This window comes from Acanthopagrus latus, chromosome 7 (assembly GCF_904848185.1).
Source record: "Acanthopagrus latus isolate v.2019 chromosome 7, fAcaLat1.1, whole genome shotgun sequence".
Lineage (NCBI taxonomy): Eukaryota > Metazoa > Chordata > Actinopteri > Spariformes > Sparidae > Acanthopagrus > Acanthopagrus latus.
In genome coordinates this window covers 10,082,074-10,105,102 of record NC_051045.1, presented here as the reverse complement: position 1 = coordinate 10,105,102, position 23,029 = coordinate 10,082,074, and the positions used below count along the sequence as shown (strand labels likewise).

Sequence of the window (23,029 nt, the reverse complement as noted above, 5' to 3'; positions counted from 1 at the left end):
ATGTCAATAAAGATTCATTATTTTAGGGTTGTAACAGCATGTTAAAGGACATGGCTGCAAAGTACCAAAATTGAAGCCATGTTGACACCTGAGAACCAACTGCGAGGTTATGGAGAGATAGACAGAGATAGAGATAGACAGAGATAAATGCAGTCTGGTAATAACTGTAAATGTGTTTTATTCTTTTGAGTGGTAGAAGTAAATAAACAATGTCAGACACATCTTTGTTTTATGTTAACCTTTGCAAAGTAGCAACTTACTGGAGGTCAGCAGCTACCACCAGCACACTCCCACAGACTGCTCCACAGACACTATTGAAGATCACTAATGTGTGTGTGGAGTGTCCTGCTATAGTGGAACAAACCACTCTGGGGTGTATGAAGGGGGGATCCAATCTTTAAGAACTTAAAACTATGTTCCATCTTCAATTTAGCATAGGTGTTTGAAAAGCACATCAATATATGAACATAGAATTATATGTTTAGGATGATAGGGGCTACACTTATAAAAAAGACTTTGAGGTTAACTCCAGTAATTTTACACATCCAATCATGTTTACGGGTCTTCATGTGTATGTGGTAGTAGTAGTAGTAGTACCGCATTTCCAGAGGAATCTTTCAAATTGCCTTCAGTGATGTCACTTAGTGGGTAAGTTGCATTTTGGGTAATGTAGGTGCCATGTATTGAAAAGGAAGAAGGATGCGGGGAATCAAAGAGGTGATAGCTCTGGTTCTGCTCTACCGATTTGATTTTGAACTGTCTAATGAGTCAAAGAGTGACTGCTTTTTAAAACCTGGACCCAACATTACTCCAGATTTTAGTTAGCCACTGAGTGACGTCACTGGTGGCAATTTAACAATTACACGCAGCCTCTTCTGCAGCCACACAAGGCATTATACTCTTATTTCCCCCCACATATGCAGTATTATTACCCCGGTAAACACACTGACATGTACAATTGGAGTATTGGTGGAGTGATTTATGACAGAGACACACACACACACACACACACACACACACACACACACACACACACACACACACACAGAGGCAGAGAGAGAGACCTGCCAGTCACAGCCTTTAACAGGACAAAAATCATAGCTATGTCACAGAGCCCATCAGAAACAAAAACGACTGTGGATAGGAGTGTTGGAGCTCATCTTTGGGACTGAGGGGCTGGAATGAGAGAGGTGGTAAAATGCCTGGATGTCACACAGAGGAAATTGGCTGAGCAGCCGCCCACTAATGCAGAGTCATACTCTTTTTGATAGGATTAGAGCCCATTGGCTCACTGAGCAGATATGGAGACCGGTCTGCCAATCAAAGACAGCAGAATATAAAGGTCATTAGTAGCTCAAAAGGCCAAAACGATGGGGCAACCTCCATATTATTCTGAGTTTCTGTACAGGGAAAGGTTTGATATAGCCAAGAGACACAGTTCAGGTGCACAGGCTGCTAATAGTAAGAGGCAGTATTGAACAACATTATACTCGAATGTGGCCTTGTCAACCCTTTTAGCCTGAAAACAATTTTTTGTTAAAGGAAGCTCTGTTCAAAGAGAGCCATGTTCAGTTACTGAGAGGCATCAGGATTCACATTGAAAAACCTTTTGAACCAACCTTTTTGTTAAACTTTTTCTTTTGATGAATTTCCTATTTTACAGTCCCTGTTTCGAAATACAATTTTGATTTTGTGGAAAAAGGTATTCTGAACATTCAGAGAGCTCATCTAGTAAAAGCCAGTGAAGTTAAATCCAGCAACATGAATTACATGAAAAAAGGCTGTTTAACATTTGAGGACTTGGTTATTAAATGTCATAATAATAATCCAGGCATGTCAATAGATATAAAAGCTACATCTACTTCTACACTGAAATATATTTCAAAATGAGTCCATCAGTACTTTGATGGTACTTCATCTTATGGCATTATCACACAAGGACAAGCTTAAGAATCCATCTAGGTGATGAGCTTCTGTTTTGTGATGCGTTTCTATAAGGTATTAAGTCACTAGTTTTGGAGTGATGGGGTGGAGGGATGGGGATTAGAGAATGCTTTGACTAAATATTTATTCACTTGTGCTGATCACTGTAAACCTACTGCACATGTGACATGTGTCTATATCTCACCTAGTATGTTTTTTAAATCACGATAATGGAAAGCAAGTTCTTGGCTTTCAGTTCCATTAGTAAACTGACCAAATGTAATAATGTACATATCAGATGTTGGAGCTACATGGTTGTAAAGCGGTGTTTGGAAGTTTAAGGGGCTAATGGTTGATGACTTTTCCATGAATTTGCGCACAGAGACTCGAATTATGGTTCACCGACCCCTTTCATTTGCAACCATAAAAACTGGGCAGCCCGTCACATCGCCGTACTGGAGGGTTTTAAAATATCGGGGTCCTCGGGAAGAGACGTCAGAGGTGTGGTTGTTTGATCCCAAAGCTTCCAACGAGTGTTTCTTTAAGTGCGTGTGTGGAGTTTTCCTGCACCGGGTGATAGGAGGGGTTGGAGAGTGACGCTGGCTGCGCCTTGGTGCTGAGCGGAGCGCTCACCTGCAGATGAGAGAGCCGGGGAAACTCGGGGCAGAGCTGCAGCACACCCGCGGAGAGCGAGGAGGGACGTAACGAACAGTCTGAGCAAGAAAGGGGGATATACACAATCACTGGGAGAAGATTTTACGAATCGACCTTCTTTCTGGTTCCTTCGTCCAGGCAGCCCCTGGCTCGCTTGCTCGCCACGATGAGAACTGACTTCGCTCTGGTCCTGACAGCAGCCCTTCTTCTTGACACAGTCTGGGTGAGATTTTGTTCATTTGTTTTGCCTGCACCGCGCGGAGTTGTGAGAGTACGAGGGTGGGTTTTAAAAACAGTGGCACATAAGCTCGAATAAAGTCTTGCATTCGGATGGAGTCCAGTGTCAGCCCAGTGTGCGGCTGTTGCAGCAGCGCAGCTCCGGTCGTTATTTCCCTACAAGTACGCTAATTGGTTCCCTAATGAATTTTACAGTGTTAGAGCAAAAATAAAAGAGAAAGTGAGAGTTATAACAATTCAGTGTTTCTGGCTCTGATCTTCTTCGGGGTTTTCTCTGGATCGCTGCGAGTCCACACAAGTTAAAACGACTGCACGTTTTAATCGCCAAGGCTGATAATCAAACTAATATACTCATCTCGCTGATTTAAGAGCGGCTCCTTCCTCCACAAGGCTCCCCTGACCTAAAAAGCAATAGCCTACACGAAGTTAATGTGTAGTTAGGTTATAGTTATAAAATGCTCTTCAACCTTTTCTCGTCATTTAATCAATAAAAGCTGAATTGAGTCGGCGCCTGTGGCTCCGCTAAATCTTTCTCTCTGCGCGGTTGTGACTTAAGCCATTGCTGGCCGTGTTGGAAAATTACGCAAAGATGTTTTTTACTCCCGCTTTATTCGCTTCCTGGAGGAGAGAACCGCGTGCGTTATAGCTGCTCTTCAATCACACTCCTGCCGGCGTTGACACCGGTGTGTGTGCGCGTGTACATGTGTCTGTGCGCGGGCACTTGTGCTTGTAGTGGGTCGGATCGTTCAATTTTAACCAACAGTGTGCACTAAAGATTGGGTGCAAAGTTTTCTGCAGACCATTTGGGTAGCGTACACACACACACACACACACACACGCACACACACACACACGCACCTCACACACTCACACACGCACCTCACACACTCACACACATGCACTTTGCAGTTTCTCCTCCATTCTCTGGAAGTGTCGGAGTCACAGTCAATGAGAGAATTCTGCTGCATTCATGCAGTTGCCTTGTTGTGTGTTTCACTTGACCCTGAGCACAGTACAATAAACCGCTCCTCATTTAATCATGTGCCGGCTTCTCTGTGTAGCGAGCTACATGGGCACATTTTATCAGACATTGGTGGACAGCTATTAAACAGTATTTAATTAGCAATGTGCCAGGAGCATGTGGTTGATAAACTTGTTGAATATATTTATTTTAACTGCCGCACCATATGCATACTGCTTTCGTCCAAGGCTCATGGTAAAAAGAGGCAAGAAATCAATGGAATCCATGTTTATTGATGCGTTACATTGTATTCTCTTCCTTTCAGAGGAATAATGGGGAGCATGCTTCCAAAGTTCCCTGCCGGGCTGGTTTCTCACAAAGCTTCTACTCTGTGCTGATTTCAAGGGATGTACTGCAAGACCGGGCCATAGTTAAAGGTAAGACGTGTAACTGACGAGTCAGCTCTGTTACACTTTTCTTTTGAGAAGGTTTACAGTGTCAGTCAAAGAGCTCTTCTGTGTTAAGGCCTCTGAAGGGAAATGAATGTTGTAGAGGTTTTTTTTTCTAATGCCAGTCCATGTATGTATTTTTCAGATTATTAAAGCATGCATATGGAAAATTATTATATTTGAATTTGTAAAGGGATTAATCATTTTTAAAGTTGAGGATGAATGTAAATAACTGCAGCTATGAATGGCATAAAAAAACTACCGATCAGAGGCAGCGTTAGTCCGGCCACTGATTTGCTGTTTTGATGTCAGTACTTGAGGGTTTCAGCCGAAGCACCGCACAAACATGTTTTGAACATTTTTTCAGCGAACATGTTCATGGATACGATATGTGTTTTTTATTACTCTGAAATTGCTTGTCTGTTTCTGCTGGAATTGTTTTGACATTACTCGACCGCTCATCATTATTATAATCATGGCTATCTTTATCACTGTGACCTTATGCACTACTACCTTAACACCACAGTGTCTTACCCTCTTGTATGTGTGTTGCTCCAATTACACTGTGAGCCAACCAACTTTGAGGGCCCGATAGTGCAGGAAATGGAATCGACATCCTGTGTCTAATCTGGCACTGCTCCTGCCAATGTGGGCTAATTGCAATTCTCTATTGATCCCAATGGTTTTTTCCTCATAGCTCAGCTAAGCTGTATTGTTTTGCTGTGGGCGCACAATAGCTCTTTTGTGGGTCGACTGTGTCTTCGGCAGCTGCACAGTATATATTTCTCACTCTCCTTAGCAAGGAGAGACCTGGCGGGGATACAGCTGTCTAGACTCCTTCTCTCTTGAGCGTGCACATACACACAGACATATAGGCACACACACACACACGTTTTTAAGCTAAGGATATACAGTACAATAGGGTTCAGTATATTATTTTTGGTTGTTTTCTCTCTTGTGTCTATGTTTATCTTTGTCCTTTGCTCTGGAGAAAGGTGCGAGGTTGATTTCAGAGTTTCATTACCTTCTGTATATTGAAGCCTGGCTGGCAGTGGGATTGGATATGGGACATCGTCGCTGGTAGTGAGCTCGCTTCTCTGTGTGGTAGTGATGTCTTCAGCCCAGCAGGGGGTGTCAACACAATCACAAACAATCACAGAATGAGCCATCACTGCTGCACAGGAGCCATTTATTTCAGAGAGCATTATTTATCTGGTTTTGGTCTCGAAGAGATGAAATTGTCTCAGCTTCGTCTTTCAGACAGAAACTAATCTTCAGTGGTCTAACAGGGTTGTTTGTAGTGTTAGGAATTCAATTTAGCACAAACAATGGATGCTTTAGTGTGAGCTTACTTCATGCTTAGTATTTTAACAAAAGCCACACAAAAGTCAGCTCAGACATCGTTATCAGACTGAGTAAAAACTCATTAGTCATAAAACATGTAGACTTTTAATTCATTTACACTGTTTGCTTAAATCTTTTTCAAAGCATATGCTGTAATTTAACACTTAGTTTGTTTCCTCTGCGTTGTTTGAGAGGATCTTGCTGAAGTAACATGTGCTCATCTTTGCCTTGACACACTCACAGCTGCAAAGTTGTCTTCATGTGCGTCTGAGAGCACAGCTGCACTGGCCAGACACACACATATCCACACAAAGTCACACACGCACACACACACACACACACACACACACACACACACACACACACACACACACACACACACACACACACACACACACATCATATGTGATTTACAGAGCTCAGGCAGTTGATTTATAGTTGCTAAGGGTGTCACTGGAGGGAGGCAGGAAGCTACTCTGGAAAGGCTTTAATAATAACATTGTTTAACCCAAAACCGTCAGATGGGGGCAGGAGTAATGACACCCACTCATGCACAGACCCACTCACTCACACATACGCACATACACACAGAGACACAAACATATATATATATATATATATATATATATATATATATATATATATATATATATATATATATATATATATATATATATATATTCATGTTAGCCACCATGGGAATAATGGAAAGGACAGAACTAGGACCTTGGCCATGATGGGGAGGATGCCTGGGTCTAGACAGGAGGTCAGAGAGGAGGAGGGTGTTACATTTCACATTTTATCATCTTTGTATTTTGATTGCAGTTTTTATGATACCAACTTAGATATATTTTCCAAATTATAAGAAATAGCATTTAACTATTGCTTTGCATAATTTTGGCAAAGATCACACACACAATTTTTATTTTTATAATATTTCTTTAATGATCAGCATTCACATCACTTCCTAAAAGTTCTGGGTACTCTGGCCAACCAACTATTCATTGAAAAATACAGTCTGTCCAGTACACATTTATAAGTATAAATTATACACCCTGCATTGTTCCCGCTGAGAGAATTGACTCACTCTGTAAGCTCTGCCAGTAAGCAAAGTTAATGACTGAAACACATAAAAAAACAGGAAACTGCTTATTTTGTGCTGGTAGATCATTAAGTTGAATTGTAAAGTGGACATTTAATGGTTATTTAAAAATTTGACTTGCATATTTCATTGATCATTTTGGGTTAGATAAATGTATTTACATTTTAGCAGCCATTTGATTACTGTTTTACATTCCCTCAAAAGCTGTTTCAAGAACAGCAGATAAATGGCAGGGCTTCAGGAGGTGGGAAAATTAGTTTAAGGGGTAAGAGGTTTGTGTACATGTAGTGTACGTACAGCACAGTTACTGATGAGGACGCCCGCTGTCTTTAATGTCTGGTTTTCATTATAGCTGTGACAGCTTCTTTACCACTCACACGCTCTGGGCACCATTAGAGGTAGAGCTCTGCCAGGCCTGGTTAACGTCACACATTGAATGACTGAACACACACACACACACACACACACACACACACACACACACACACACACACACACACACACACACACTCACACACACACACACACACACACACACACACTGCTCTCAGCTTCCTCCGCTGTAATATCTATGTATCAAAAACTGTGTTGAATCCATATCAGCTGTGGGAGAAAAGTAGTCGGTCATTAAAATAATTTGAAGGTTTGATATTTGGATTAACAATAGATATTGTCACAATGTTTGGAGTGTTTTGTATCCTACAGTCGAGAGTATGAGTTGGGCCCGGGCCAGACTCGCTCAGATAAACAGAGCCAGCTAACGTAACCTCATCCCATGTGTCCCTGCATCCCTCTGCTGATTTTGTTCCTGGTAATGAAAGCCAGGGTTGGTGGTTTCAGCTCAGTGAGCCCGCTCTGCTGACCTTGGAATTTGTTTGGGTTACTGGTGGTTTTGGGTAGCCCTCACTCTCTGAATGTGTGACTGTGGTTATGTTTGTTGAAGTGTGTGTGTGTCTGTGTGTGTTTGTGTGTGTGAGAAACTGAGAAAGAGAGAAAAGTAAAGGGGATTTGGCAAATTCAGATGTGTGTATTTGCTTCTTTTGGACATGTCAGTACCTGAGCTGTAAGGATGCTGAGGTCCACTGTGCAGCTTCTCAATGCGAACCAGAGATTTTCTCTGCAGTCATCACTTTGTTTTTTAGACAGTGCACTGACGCCTGGCTCTATTTTTAAAAATTCTCCAGTAACTCGTATGCCAAAATGAATGGGCTGAATGTCTGTATTAAGGTGACTATATGTGTGTATATGTGTGTCTTAACCCTCCTGGCCAGGCTCAGGATTGCTATTGTACTCATAAATACATTTTCTGATGCACTGTAAGCACCTGTTTTCTCTTTCACACATACATACACACACTATAACTGTTATATACCCACGCACTCAGTATCTGCTAAAGTGTCTTCATATGGTATCATTCATTGTGCAGCAAATGGTATTTAAATCTATGCCTTGCCTCTTCGACCCAGATCCCCTCTCTCTCCCTTCAGTGCCACCTTGTTTCTATCATTTTTATAGCATATTTTGGCTGTGACCCACAAGAAGGATAAGCAGAAACCAGGAGAGAGGGATGGGACAGCTTTGCATCCTGAATAAAACAAATTGTTCAGAGCTGTGTTTTTTCACCAGGAATATTTCCAAAAATCTCCTCCAGCGGGCACGCAAAGGGCCCCCGGGCGATGAGTCGCACTTACCTCGGTTTGTGAAGCTTTCCTGTGAGGAATTTTTCAAATCCAATAGCCAGGCTGTTGCTTTGCTTTAGGCTTTCTATTCTGAACATCATTTTCAACCTGAAGTGCAGAAGTTTGTATACTGTAGGCATAAATTTCACCCCCACTTTAATGCACAACTATTTCCATAGGAAAGATGGCTCAAAATCAAATAACCTAACAGGATCCTATGCTATAGATATGAATACACCAAAAATTAGAGTAAACTGGCCTTTCTCTCTACTACAAAATCGGAGCTGACGCACAGTGCTGTTGAAGTAGTGACAGAACAGTGACTCAGCCAAGGTTGAATAAAGGATGCTGTTTCTTTTCACATGCGACATAGGAATGGACAGTACATCAATGTTCTCTTACCATTTAAATTCAAACAGAATTAGATGGTTTTGATTTCCTGTTTACCTTTTGCCCCAAATCTCATGGTACACAGCCTGCAGTGTTATCTGGGTCGATAGCAGACAGGCATCCTCATGGTGATTACACATTGTTTGGAATACAGCCTCCTTTGTTTCTTTCCACTTCTTAATCACACACATTGTTTTCCGTCTTTATAAGTTTTGGATCATGGTGTCTTACTTTATTCTAATCTTTTGCAAAGTCCTATCTCTCTTTCATTTTCTTTTTTTGGCATTCTGAATCATTCATGTTTTGTCTTTGCAAACCCGTCCTGTATAACCATCTAATCTGTTATAATGCAAAATAACAACACAAATCCTTATTCTCTCTCCGCCATCTGTTTGAAATATTACATGGTTTATGGCTAGTTTTTGTTAGGATATTCAGTCACGGAGACAGGCACAGACACATCCCTCAACGGTTATTAATTATAGAAACTCATGAGGCTGATATTTGCTGGATGCCTTGTATAGACACTACAGACACACTGAGGTGCTGGTTTATGATCTTCAGACCAAAGGCTAATCTGACCTGAGGGAGCTGTAACACATAGCCAGTTGACACATACGTGTGTAACTTGTAACCGCAAGCCTGATGTATGTGTTCAATAGTTTTAAAGAATTGTGTGAGGATTTTCCAGAGAGGCTCATACAGATGATTTACCCACATGGTTGAGCATTTCTTCCCCTGTTAAGGTCCAGACATGAGTGGTTTATGATATAAGCAAAAGGGGGGCAAGTGTTACACCTGCAGGAGTTCCCTTTGATTAATACTGTTAGGCATGGGAACCCATGCTGTAGAAACAGTTTTGTGCATTTGTGTGTACGTTTTGGGGTTGAATGTACTGTGTGCTCTGAGGTAGCTGTGCAGCGCTCTGTTCATATAGAGTAGCCACCAGGTTTTTCCAAGCTGGTCATTAGAAAGGCAAGCGGGAGAGAATGAGAGAAGAAAGAAAGCAGGTGGAGGCCATTATTTTTTAATGAGATTTTTGACATCTTCTCCCTTTGTTTTGAGAGCAGGGACAAAGGAGACGGGGAGGGAGGGAAGAGGAGAGTGGATGAACAAATGTGGGAGACTTCCTGCAGATTGAGTTACTCTGTGGTCTGTGTGAACTCTGCATCCTTGTCATCTGCTTGGTACATTAAGAGACCTCCTGCCTTCGTATGATGGTCCTTCTGGGGTCCTACAGGACCAAGGTTATGGCCCTCCTGAAGATATTAAACCCGTTTAAATACTTTGCTCGGACTCCAGCTCTTTAATGCACAGATGGTCTGTATGGGCTGTGAAGGCTGTAAGATGACAAGGGGACACTGCCAGCTCTCTCTCTCTCTCTCTCTCTCTCTCTCTCTCTCTCTCTCTCTCTCTCTCTCTCTCTCTCTCTCTCTCTCTCTCTCTCTCTCTCTCTCTCTCTCTCTCTCTCTCTCTCTCTCTCTCTCTCACTCACACACATACACACAAACACACACATACTCACAGGGACATTTTGTGTGAGGTTAGGATGTGTTTCTTTTTTTTTTTTGGTGTCAGATTAAGACTCCACAGCGGCTGTTGTAAGGTGTCCCTGCTGTCTTTGGTAAAATGGTTTGTCATGAGGAGCAAGAGCAATGCAAGGCGCTCCCAGGGCTGTTCTTTTACCGGGATGTGGTGGACAGGGATTACACCAGCAGGATAACGATAAGCCTACAAGGCCGTTTTCTCTTTGCTCAAGAGTCACAGTGACCATGTCCTTCAGCCAGGCTACTGTCAGAGGGAGGGTGAAATAGAGGGTGGAGTGGAGGGAGAGAGACACTTTGCTCTCAACAGAGTTGTAGAGGAAATATAAGATAAGTCTCTGCACCCTAAAGCAGCTAGCACATTATAATATGCTGCTGCAGGCTGTTATTTTATATTCATGCAAACACACACAAATAAACAAAGAAACACAAAAACCCATTATGGCACTCTAAAACAAATTGGATCTAGATTCCCCTCCCAGACCGCCCACTACTCCAGTATAGCTTTGGCCTCAGCCCAAACACTGTGGTGGCCTCTTTCAGCCCACTCACTCCTAACTCCTCCACTGCCTCTGTTTGTCTATGGCAACATTTTAATTACAGCCTAATTGATTAAGTTAGAAATGAAGCAACAGTGAAGGCAACCGATAAAGTGATGATTCAGCTATCATGGCGCCATCACTTTATATTTTGTTGGCGTGCTGTGATAAAGACAGCCAGTGGAAGTGGAGGAGACATGGGTGACACCATTTTGGATTTTTTTTGTGTCTCACTATCTCTACTTTCAATTTCTATTTAAGTACTGAGCAAATTAAAAATGCATGAGCTCACTCTAGATAATTCTCCTTGTTCCTTTAAAACTCCGAACTCCAGTTTCTTGAAACAAAACACAATTAAAGAGAGGTGGACTGTACGCTAATTTACAGCCATTGTTATGATAACAATTATATGAAAAAAAAAAAAGAAGAAAAATGGCTCATTTGTCTCACCTCCAATCCGGCCCTCAATTATTTCTCCACCCTACATACTTTCCCCAAACTGAGATCAGATTGTTATTGTTAATTAAAGAGACTTCTGACCACTTCTCACACTTTTTAATCAACTGGCAGAAGTGTATGATCTCTCTGAGAATGTGGGCAGGACAAATCCAAGAGCATTACACCCTCATATGCTATTCCTTTTGCTTGAAGATCCCTCGTCTTTGTTAAGGGAGGATGAAACGAAGGATGGAAGCCCTCAGAAGACATGGCTGTCTGGTAATCACTAATTGTGTCCTGAACTCCCTGTGAATGTTCCCCATTAAGTTCTTAAGTTCAGCACACAGTCGAATCATCGCCTCTGAACAAGGAAGCCGTGCAGAAACACAGGGGACAGAGGGAGAATAGGATAGAGGAGTTCGGGGTCGACAAACAGAGTGCCAGTAATGTTAATTAATCAGAAGACAATGATAAGTCCCGTGGTGTCTTGCCCTCCGTTATTCAACAGACTAAATGCTAGTGTGGGTCTAACAAAGACGATTTCAGAGGAGCCGTGGTCTTTGCAAACAATGTCTGATGATTCTTGTCAAGATAGATGTGGGCTTTGACAGACTTTATTGATTTCCCCAAAGGGGGAATCCCTATCTCCTCCCTGTGGCTCGAGGCGAGGTTAGCTCTCTCGTTAGGCCCTTTGAGGTTGTGGTTGAATGTTGAATTGTTGCTCAAGGACATTTTGTTACGGTTGGTTGGAGGCATATTTATGTGTAGGCCCTCAAAATAACAGCCATTGATTCATTGTCCTCATCGGGCTGCAACTCTTCAGATTTGACAATTAATCTTGAATTTATAAAATTGGTGAGCCCACACTGACATCTTCAAATAACTAGAGACTAGATGTATTAATATTTTAACAATGCTGATCAACAAGATGCTTGAAGCAATGAATATTTTGCTTAATATTTGACTTAAAAGATATATCAAGATTTTTGTTTGCAATCTTTTTTATTGAGGGGCTTGATGACCTGGGGATTAGACTCATTTACATGTCGTTGCTTTAACTGATTATTATAAAGAAATTATAAAGTAACCTTTATTGTGGTTTCATCACCACTGTGTTGATAGGACTGTTAGGAGTCATGACAGTGGAGAAATGAGGAATTGAATTTTCAAAGCAAGGATACAGTGAAAAAGGAACACCTTTTATAACTCCAAAAAACAATGTTGCTTTTTTTTGTGGTGTTATTCATCTGTTTTGCTGGTTAATTATCTGTGAAGCTACATGTCACTGTGGATGATGGCCAAATTCTTGTTTGTTGACTTTTTTGGGGGTTGTGAGAAACAGTAGGAGTTGTTCAAAATACATCACATATTTTAGGATTGAAGGTCAGTGCTGCACCTTTTTTACCACTTTAACAATACAATAAATTGCTATAGACGGATTATTATAGCCAAGGCAATGGTTGTCATCGAGTGTTAATTATTTGCACATACTCATTTGCTCAGTTAACATTTGCACTCCATTCAGCAATGAATACATGCTGATGATGCTGATGATGACTGTCAAGTTAAGGGTTGCAATGCAATCCAGAGTGCACTGAGTATTTCGAGTCTGTTTTTAGATTTCAAATGCAGTTTAGTTGTTTCAAATACAGTACTGAGCTGTAAAAAAAAAGGCTAATTATTCCATGCAAAATGCTTGATTAGCAGGACTTTTTACATTTGGAGTGTGAGCAGTCATTTGTTGCTGCTTTAAACTACATGCCTTGTTGGAATTGCAGCCTCTTAGAACCCAAAGAATCAGAGGCGAGCAGAATATTCATAACACGATGTTCATTTTAATATAAGACTTTAAACTTGTCCTGAAATACAATGAATGACTGTGGTGGAAAACTATAATTATGCTTTTGCTGATATGTTATGCAACTATGAGCCAGGTGCTGAATACTGAGGATTGCTATGTGACACTGCAGCATTTCTCTGTCTGTGAGGCTTAAAAGGCCTTGTTATACTATTGGTCAGACCATGACTAAATGTAGGCTAGAAAGCCAGTCGTTTCATGCCTTGGGACCAACACTTTTTAAAGCATACTGGCCAGAATCCCTTTCTTCTCCTGCTCCCTATCTGTCTATTGTCTTTTTCAGCACATCAGAGGAAGAGGCAAAGAGCAAGGGTAATAAAAGGCCCTGCTTTCCTCCTCTGGGCCTGGGAGAATGTAGAGAAGTAGATAAGTTGTCGAGCTCTGAATCTGAGAATGATCAAAAACAGTGAATCCTGTGGCCGCCGAGGGAACAAGCTCCTGTGAGAGAGCGGGGGGAAGAATGGAAAGGGGGGAGAGAGGAGGGAAGGAGGGATGGAGGAGGAGAACAGAAGAAGGGCTAGAGGAGAAGCCACACTCGGAGGAGAAGACAGTGTTTGCTCATCTCTGGGGTAGAAAGGGATGAGGAGCTGCAGACAGGTTGGCAAGCAGGCTACTTTCTCTGCTCAAAGCTAGGACGTGCATGGACAGAAAGATTGGCTCACTGTGCACCATTCAGCGATTTATGAACTATGTAGCAGACTTGGTGGTCTTGCTTGATGATTGGCATATTGTTGGCCTCAGTGTACAATGGAGATAATTAATGTTTTATTGCCTCGGCTTTAGGAAAGGTTACTCACACACAATTAAATATTGCCCATGCATGAGCTTTTATATGTGCACACACAAGAACACACACATATATTGTTGGAGGCAGGAGGCAAGGACCTGGTCTTGGGGGATGATTATCTTAAATGCAGAAATGCAAGGATTACAAAGTATTGGTGTAATCTCGCTGTCAGTCACGCCTCATTAACATGGATTCTAAAATCAGCAAAAGGTAGAAAGAATGAAGAGGGGAATGGAGAGGATCAGGGGTGATAGAAATAGTGGGAGGGGGAGAGAATCTAACTAAGGGGAGGAATGACGAGGATATAAGAGTGGGAGGAATAGGAAACTAAAGAAAGGAGGGGAGGAGGAGTAGAGGTACAGCGCTACTCTGCTCAGGGGGCTCTGCGGAGAGTTAGTGTTAAGCTTTCATCTGCCTTTCCTCTCCTCCTTTACCTCTCTCTCTTTGCTTCCCCACCCCAGCAGCACCAACAAAAGCAGATGCAAGGAGCGCTAGCCATGTCAGTCACGTCTCAAACCCGCAGTTCTGCTTGTAATTCCCCGATTAATTAAGAACAGTGATTTGTTAATTTAATTGTAGGTGTTGGCTCGCTTTTTTCTTTTTTTCATTTCCCTCTCTCTTGCTTTCTTCTACCGCTTGCTCCCTCTCATCCTCTTGGCAGGCTAATTTGCCCCGCAGCTTTGAGGAGGGGAAATGAAAGGTATCGCAGAGGAAGCCTTCAGATGGTTTATTAAGAATTGATTTGCCACGGTGGCAGAGAGACAGACCGTAGGGAGACACACGCTGACGTGCCTCCCAGGCAGACACCCCCGGGCTGTGGGGAAGAAGGGGAGAGGGCGTGAGAGATATAAGCTTGTGAGATTGTATGGGTGTTATCACTGGGTGCATTTCAGAATCACTGTTGACCAGTCCCCTTCAAAGTCTGGACCTGGTCCATATCGAACAGCCAGTCCACCCAAACCCACAGAGAATACATGTTGTATTGAAGTGAACATCTTAAGCTCAGAGATCAATGCTGAAATTGTCAGAAAGGCTGTTTGAAACAAGAAAGTTAAAATACTTTTTCTAAATTACCTTTGTTGAAATACGCAGGCCTACACCTGTCATTACCAGCCCAGTTGCCCATGTTAGCTGTTAAAAGAAGGGATACATCCAAGGTTGACATTTGTACCAAACTTCCCAATATATGCTTATTACATGACTCAACATCCAGAGGTGGAGAGATGGTGGTAGCGTTTTACAAGCCACAAGACTCCTGAGCAGGTGACCGCAGTTGAGGGGACATTTCCAGCTGTTTTTGTCGTGACCACAACAAGTAGGATATTTTAAGCTAAGCTGTTATGGCTTCCTAATGCTAACCAAGTGTTTTTTGTTCCTATACCTAAACAGACCATAAGTACAATGTTGTGATGAGAGGGAACTGGAAAATTGAACCCATCAAACATTAAGTAGCAACATAAACAAATTATCAGTGGTTCTGCAGAAACACATATAGTTAGACAAAATGATAACAAAATCTCATTTGTTTTTTCATAGGCAGATTTTGAGAATCACGCTTGAAAAATCACAACAACACAACTGTTATCAGCAAATCAACCATGTTCCTCAAGAATCCTATCATTGATCTTTTTCACTATGTTTTACTCTGGCATTTTTAATAGTTTAATACTGAAAACGTGAGATGTAAAACATGTGGTTTTGATTAAGTATGTGAATGTTGTTTTGTTATCACCAATTGTTCCTGACCCCTAATCTTGAACAAAAAATAGATATGGACTTTTAAGTTACGTGTTTGAGAGCATCTGACCTACGCCATTGTACAAACTTATCAAGCTTGTGGCTATCTTGCACCTGAAAAAGAAGTCAGCAGCCCATTTTCAGTGCCCATTGTTGAATTAACTTCAGCATGCCCTGCTGTTAAGCATTTGACTCTGTTGTTTGTAAATGCATATGCTCGAGATGGCAGTGGCAGGGGCAATCTGGACAAAATGACAAGCCTTCCACAGCAGCCAGCTAATATTTCACTGTTGCTTCAGAACCAAATTCTTTAATGAATATACATTAGCATAGTCTGCCTTTTTCCAAAAGGCAGGCCTGGCCACCTTTCAAACTGTGTGTTGGCTGCAGTGCTGTCACATCATCCTGCTCATGAACAGGCGTGAACTGGACAGCATGGGAGGTAAAAGATAGATGACAGATCAGAGGCATTAGAGCTTCAAAGCTCGGAAGAGAACAGAGAAACAGACCCCCTCCCCAGCTCAGAGAGACGGCTAAGGAGGCAGTGCATCTTATCTGTAGCGCCACATCTCCCCATGTCCACACAGAAGCTCTTGCTCCTCTGTTTACAGCTGGTCTGACAACAGAGCCATGAAAGCTTATTGACAATCCAGTCAGGTTTTTCATCCCTGCATGTTTCTTATGTCAGGTGAGGTTGTTGATTCTATTTCCAATCTTCATGAGTTGATTGGCCACTGCTGCGTTCCATTTCCTCTCATCACAGAAGCGTGGCATTTCTCATTATCCCCTCACTTAATTTATGCACAAATTATTCATAGTTTGGTAAATTTCAAAGTTTAGCGACAGCAATTTGACAGTTCCTGTTGTGTTTTAAGAAAATAGGTTTGGATCGGGGTACGTGTTCTTTGTTTGTTTCTTTACACGTCACTGTGTGTGCGTATGTCTGTTTGTGCAAACTGGTGCAGGTGCATGGGTCTGTAAAATCGGAGGTGCTGGTTGGTGAAGATTGAACTTGAGAAAGTTTTTGTCTTCCGCTGAATGAGATGAACAGAAGAAAATGAAATGGAAAAGCAGAATAAAGACAGTCAGTGGAACAGTGATAAAAGACTTGCTACAGCACCTCACAACAACAACATTGTCGGTATCTGTGATGAAAAGGATTCACGGAACAGAGGCGGAGTGTAATAATACCATCTCAGCCATGTGACAGGCAACATGTATGAGCTGCAATTTGCTGTCAGTCAGAGAAGCTTAATATAGCTACATTCTCATTACTGATGATCACCTTATGTATGTAGCAATGTAAACATTGCATGTACTCTCATTGCAGCCACAGCAAAAGCAGGTTAAGACCATGATTGAGTCTACAGGACTGGTAGATGTAAGCTATTCAAATTAAAGCATTTCTCAGTAGCTTCTTGCTGGCTGATGCTGGCTTTAACTATAAACTGCTTGTGGTTGACGTGCTGCAGTATAATGACTCTGTTAAGTAAATAGGTATCGTAGTGGTTTGGTAGCTACCCAGCGACTGGCAATGATTTGCTCCAGAAATTTAAATAGCTGTGGTCTTCTACCTTAACTGTAATCTCTTCTCTGGGCAGTAAAGCCCCAGAGGAGGGTTTGTCTTCTCAGTGGAGGGTGTGTGGAAATGCTGAGTCGGATGTGATAACCACTGGACAGAGAAAATGGAGACAAATGATACTGCATTGAAGGGCACAACTCTCTCCTGTTATAGCTAAGATGGTAAAATATTCCTCATATAGGCTTGCTGAAGAAGTGGAAACATCTTTTATCCATTTGATCTATATTTCTACTCAAGCAGGGAAGAGGCTAAATGCAGCTGTACCATAGAGGAAAAAGCCATTTTTCTTTGAAGCACACACACATTTGAATACACTTGACTGGCGCAGTGTGCATTGCAGTACCACTTTACCATGTAGAGATTTATGGTGCAAGCCACTGCACGGGAAACAATTCAGATACTTTAATATGATGTCACATCGAATTCATCAAATCAAATATTTTCAGCGTTGTTTATCACATGTCGATAGGCTGCTGCAAGCTTTACTAGGGATGATATGCTTGCGTGTGTGTTGCTTTTGTATGTCAGCATAGAAGTGATTTGTCCTGCAGATGCAGACTAATGAATCAGGCATCCTGCTCGTGGGCCTATATTAGCCTGGGTAGCAGTTCCTTTGATGTGATTAGCTCTATGCACTCTCTTGACAAATTGGGCTGTCCTTTCCTCACAGCTGAAACACTAATCTATGCCAAAAAACAAAGAAACCCCTTCTGCTTAACAGAACATGTCACTCTGTGCTTGCACATGTGCACGTGTGTGTGCACGTGTGTGTGTACGTGTGTTTGTGTGTGTGTGCGCGAACAGTTTGCTAGGTAGGTAGACAGACAGATTGGTAGAATGTAGTTAATAGTCAAAACAAGGTTCTACAGCCACACTAGCTGCAGTAGTAGAGGTTTCTGCTACATCTTCACCCAATTCCAAGGTAAGTGGAGAAGGGAAAAGTCTGAAGAGGTCAAAAAGCTCCAGCAACGCTTGTTGTGTATATATAACAACTTCATTAGATTGATTCGTTTTGGCTTGTTGCCTTCATCAGAGTCATCAAGAAACAAATTAGAATGTTGAAATAAGGTAGGTATGTAAGAAAACTAATAAAATGTGTGTGAATGTGAGGCTGATGTAAATGTAATTAGTTTCGGAGGTATTTTTATTAACCAAAGTATTTAATAAAATGAAATTGTGACCTGAATGTGGTGCTGCTTAAACATTAGATTCAGCAATTCATCTCCCATCCATCAAATATTTGTCAAGACATTTTGCTCAAAACTACAAATGTCCATCTCATGGCGATGCCAGAGGAAAAATCAGGGGATCACCAAAGTCAGTAGGCTCTATAGAATGACGATCCATCAAACAGTTGGCAGACTGTCATTGCCAACAAAATTAAGGTTAATTAAGTTTGAATATAGCAGCAAACTACTATTTGCAATGTAAAGGTGTAGAGGAGTAATGGCACATTCTGAACAGAGTGTGTGTGTGTCTCTCTCTTAATCAATGCTTCTCTATTCTTTCATGTGATAGCTGGGCTCATTCAGGTCGTCAAATACCGACGTAGCTATTTGACAAACGGGGAATTACACTCAGCAATCAACTATACTTCTCTAGAATTGCTTTTTGCACCTATAAGACTATGATGTCATGTTCTGACACATACAGTGTGCAACACACTGCAGTGTTTGTCTCGAAAGCTAATTCACACACTACAAAATGTATTAGCATCTCTCAACTTTGAATTTACACATATCTGTAAATGATCAGAGCTGTGGAGCAAGATCATGAAGCTCAGTGTGAAAAGAGAGAGATCTGAACAACATAGACTCACCAGTCAACATTAAATCATGCAAGTATTTATTTTTAAGATGAGACATTAGTCTGGAAAATGTCCACTGATAATTGATGCAGCCTGGCAGCAGCAGCCAGGCTAATGTCCAAGCTTTCAGGAGTTGTTTAGATGATGACAACAATTATAACTGAGTGTTGACCCCCTCCAGCATGCTTTTTGCTGTTGCTGTTTTTCCAGTTTGGAAGCTGAAGGAAAATCCAAGGACAGACCAGCAAGTTCTCTAGTCAGGCGCAGGAAGAATTCATGGAGCTGGGGTAAAGTCTGACCTTATTGCCAATGTGTAGACGAGTAATTTTCATCCACACACTGACAGTGCCCCCAAGCCATGCAACAGCCTGAGCCTTGTCAGGCTCAATGAGCAATGCAAAATTTGTGTACTCACTGTGTGAGGCTATCAACAACTTCCCAGCTGACTAAAGTGAGGAACTGAATGGCAATTAGCATTATTGTTGGACTGGATCAATGAATTATCCCCATTAGTTTTACCAGCATCTTTTTTCACTGCCTTCCATGTTCAGAGGATTTTAGATTTTCACCAACTGGTTCAGCCAGAGTGATAAGCTGTTGAGGGATGTACCTAACAACTAGTTCCCCTGAAGTTTAAGTGGGAGTTGAAACTTAGACTAGCTAATACTTAGAAAACTGTTGAAATTGAGCGCAACCTAACCTATAAGGTCAAAAGCAAAAAAAGTAATATATTACATCTTAGATGCAGCCGTTAAGTGCCACTGTTAACATTAGCAATGGATGGTCGTTTTTATGAGTAGTACATGATGTTTCAGTGTAAATTATGTCAATATGCAAGTTAGATGTTTATATTGATAAAATGATGAAAATGTACTCCACTGACTTGTATTTCTGGTGCTGATTAGTGTGAGTAGAGACGTTTAATCAACCTGTCAACTTATTGGGCTGCAACTAATGATCCTTTTCATGTAGATCCATCCTTCATTTATTTTATTGGTTAATTGATAAGCTATTTGGTGTATTCAAAAGTAGACAATTGAAAAAAAAATTGACCAATCAAAGCCCAAAATGACATCCTCAAATGCCTTGTTTTGTCCTCAAAAGATACTACATGTACTGTCAAAGGGGTGAAGAAACTAGAAGAGAAGTTGAAATCAAACAACTAACAAGCAAAATAGTTGGTGATTAATCTAATAGTTGACGACTAGATGATGAATCGATTTCTCCTGAAATCTGATGGGAGTCTCTGTCCTGTTAAAAATGCACCATCTGGTCCTGATGTGTGTATGTCTGCCAGCTTTTGAATATGAACATGAACAAGCATGCTTTCTTTCCTAACCGCTGAATGTTTGGACAGAGAACACCATGGCGCTCAGGAAATTCAGAACAGACCCACGGCAAATTATTTTCTTCTTCATCTGTTTGCAGTCAGATTTATCTTGGAAATGAACACATAAAACATCTAGCCCTATCCCTCAAGCAGCTTTAGGGAGATTTTCTAAATATTTAACTTTAATTTAGATACCCATGCCAGAGGTAATTGTATTGGAGGACTTGCTCTGAAACTTTTTGAATAATGGAAGTCCATCAGTTCATCCACTTAAGATAGCGTTTAATGAATTAAGCAGGGCCTGGATGAGTGACCTGAGGTGGAAGACAAAGAGGTTGTATATATTACACCTATCTGATGGGACATCTGCACATTAAGCATGAAGTATTCTCATGTCATCATAAGGGGAAGGGATTTGCTTATATTTGACTTGGAGAAACGGGCTCCTTTTCTCTTTTTCACCTATTACAGGGCCACAGAGCACACTTGCCCTGGACTTACAAGGCTTGAACGTTAAGGAAAGTAAAGACATGTTTCCAACTTTGGGCCTCGTTCACTGACATTATTTCTTGGATTGTTAACAGTTGTGGCAGAGATGGAAAAATGTTCTTACCCACACCAGGATGAACACAAGCCAGACTCTCAGCATCACACCCCTCTCCCTGTTTGCTCCATCCCATTTCATCTAGCCAAAAACTCAACCCTCCCCAAATTTAGTCCTTTACTGTTGCAAGTGGAGACTCTTATCATTGATTTTCTCTTTTCTCTCCTCTCCTCTGTTCACTCACTGCAGCACCTCCCAACTTATCTGGCTCTGACAGAACAATGCTGCAGTAGGAGGGCACTCAAGGACAGATTAGATTGTTTTGGGATTCTCATTCCTCATTTTTTCATACTTCTTCATCTATGTGTTCCCATTCTGTAGAACATTCCCACCCCGGTGATATTGTTTATCCGCCTCTATCACTTGCAATTGCAACTACTTCTATTCTTTTTCTGCTTCTTGGGCTGAAGAATAATCTCTGACTTGGTACTGTAGCTTTTCTTTGCACGCTTATGTGAATCAGTTAAAAATATAGTTAGGGTTAACATGTGTGTCAGCCCATTTTTGTGTGTGTGTGTTTGTCTTTTGTGCCTTCACAGTGCTGAGTGTTTGTGGTGGTAGCGCCTCCTCTGTCTGAGCAATGGTAATTACTGTGCTTCACTGCCTCTGTAGAAGTCAATGAAGCTGAACTCATTGTCTCTCTCTACATGGAAGTCAACAATTGTCTGAATTCCCTGGCGACATCGCAGCCACTGCTAAACTAGCTTCCTGCATTTTTTATCAGTCTCAATGTGTCTCAGTGTCCTTTGTCTCTCTTTTTCTCTCTCTCTGCCTGTCTCTCTTGTGTGTATTTGTGTGTGTGTGTGTGTGTATATCAAGTTGTTGTTTCCACATCCCATTGAGTTCTACCAGAGGTAATTGAGCTTAAGAGTGTTGTTATTTAATTTCCATGTATGTATTTCTGTATTTAATTCTTGCCGTCTATCAAAAGTTGGAAACAGCAGCTTAATCTAATTTACAGTCAACAATAGCTAGAAGGCATCTCAGTGAAATTAGAAAGATTTTTTCTTTCACAATAGATTTTAAACATTTAAATTGATATTTCTTTGCAGACTTAACATGCTCACAGGCAGTTTTTAGTCTGCTTATGTGTTTAAAAATGGCATCCCATGCCACACTCAGCATTAACCGCAATGTTAACGTTAACGTTGCAAAAGCGAAAACCACTTTAGCCACACTGGTAACTTAATAGGAGATTGCCAGTTGTTCTCAAACCCATATTCCCTTTGATAATGTTTAACCTTCGCACAGCATTGCAGAGCCTATTCGGTGCTGAATAAACCCAGGCAGCCTCACTGGAGTGTGAGAGTAGAGTGTGAGGGGAGAGGGGATTGGATGTGTGTCATAAAAGGGAGGCTAGTTGCATGGAGTGTGTGTAATGGGATGGTGAACCAAAGCCAGAGATGCTGGATGTGATTTAGACCGTGGTGGCTTGGGCTAGCTAATTGCTGTTTGGGATAGGATGAGATAAGATGGAATGCGATGGATGGCCTCTAAGCACCAGGATGGAAGATGGCTCCAGCTGTTTTTGCCCTTTTTGAATGTGGAAGCAAACGATATATTACCATGGCAAAAACATGACCTTACACTAATCATTAACTTCTCCTACCCTTTCTTTTATTAACAGATTCTGTATCATGTAATATATGTATGAGATAAGGAGCGATGAGGAGGAGACTATTTTAAGGTATGAAATGTAAAATAGAAGATAGGTGGTGCAATTATATTTAAAATGGAAAGAGAGAGAGTGTTACAGTGAAGGGGAGCAGGGTATGGATTGGTGCTGGGAGAACAATGCAGATGTCATTAATGCGTTTCTATTGTCCAACAAATTGGCTGGAGTATACTTATGCCTGCGAAAACAGCACGCATGCAATTAGTGCAGAGACAGAGAGTAAGAGAGCAAGTGCTTTGCATGCCAGTCGCGTGCTGTGTGGGTCTTTTGGCACCAGTTAGCTTCTGTTGCCATGTTTAGAGTGTATAAATTGGTCTACAGTTGTGTGTTGGCTCACAAACCGTCCTCCTCAGTGTCCATTTGTTTCCATCGTTATGGCTCCTTAATAG

General features: G+C 41.5%; 1 protein-coding gene across 5 annotated transcripts in view; it reads left to right on the top strand.

Moving 5' to 3' along the window:
- Positions 1–23,029, top strand: part of LOC119022980 (cadherin-4-like) — a 244,394-nt gene that overhangs the window by 14,340 nt on the left and 207,025 nt on the right. For 4 of the 5 annotated variants that reach the window (XM_037104523.1, XM_037104524.1, XM_037104526.1 and 1 more), the window contains one exon: positions 4,101–4,212. In XM_037104523.1, the coding sequence (XP_036960418.1) occupies positions 4,101–4,212 (112 nt within the window). Of the gene's footprint in view, positions 1–2,715; positions 2,801–4,100; positions 4,213–23,029 lie in introns of all 5 variants that reach the window. The other variant, XM_037104525.1, reaches the window with a different exon arrangement.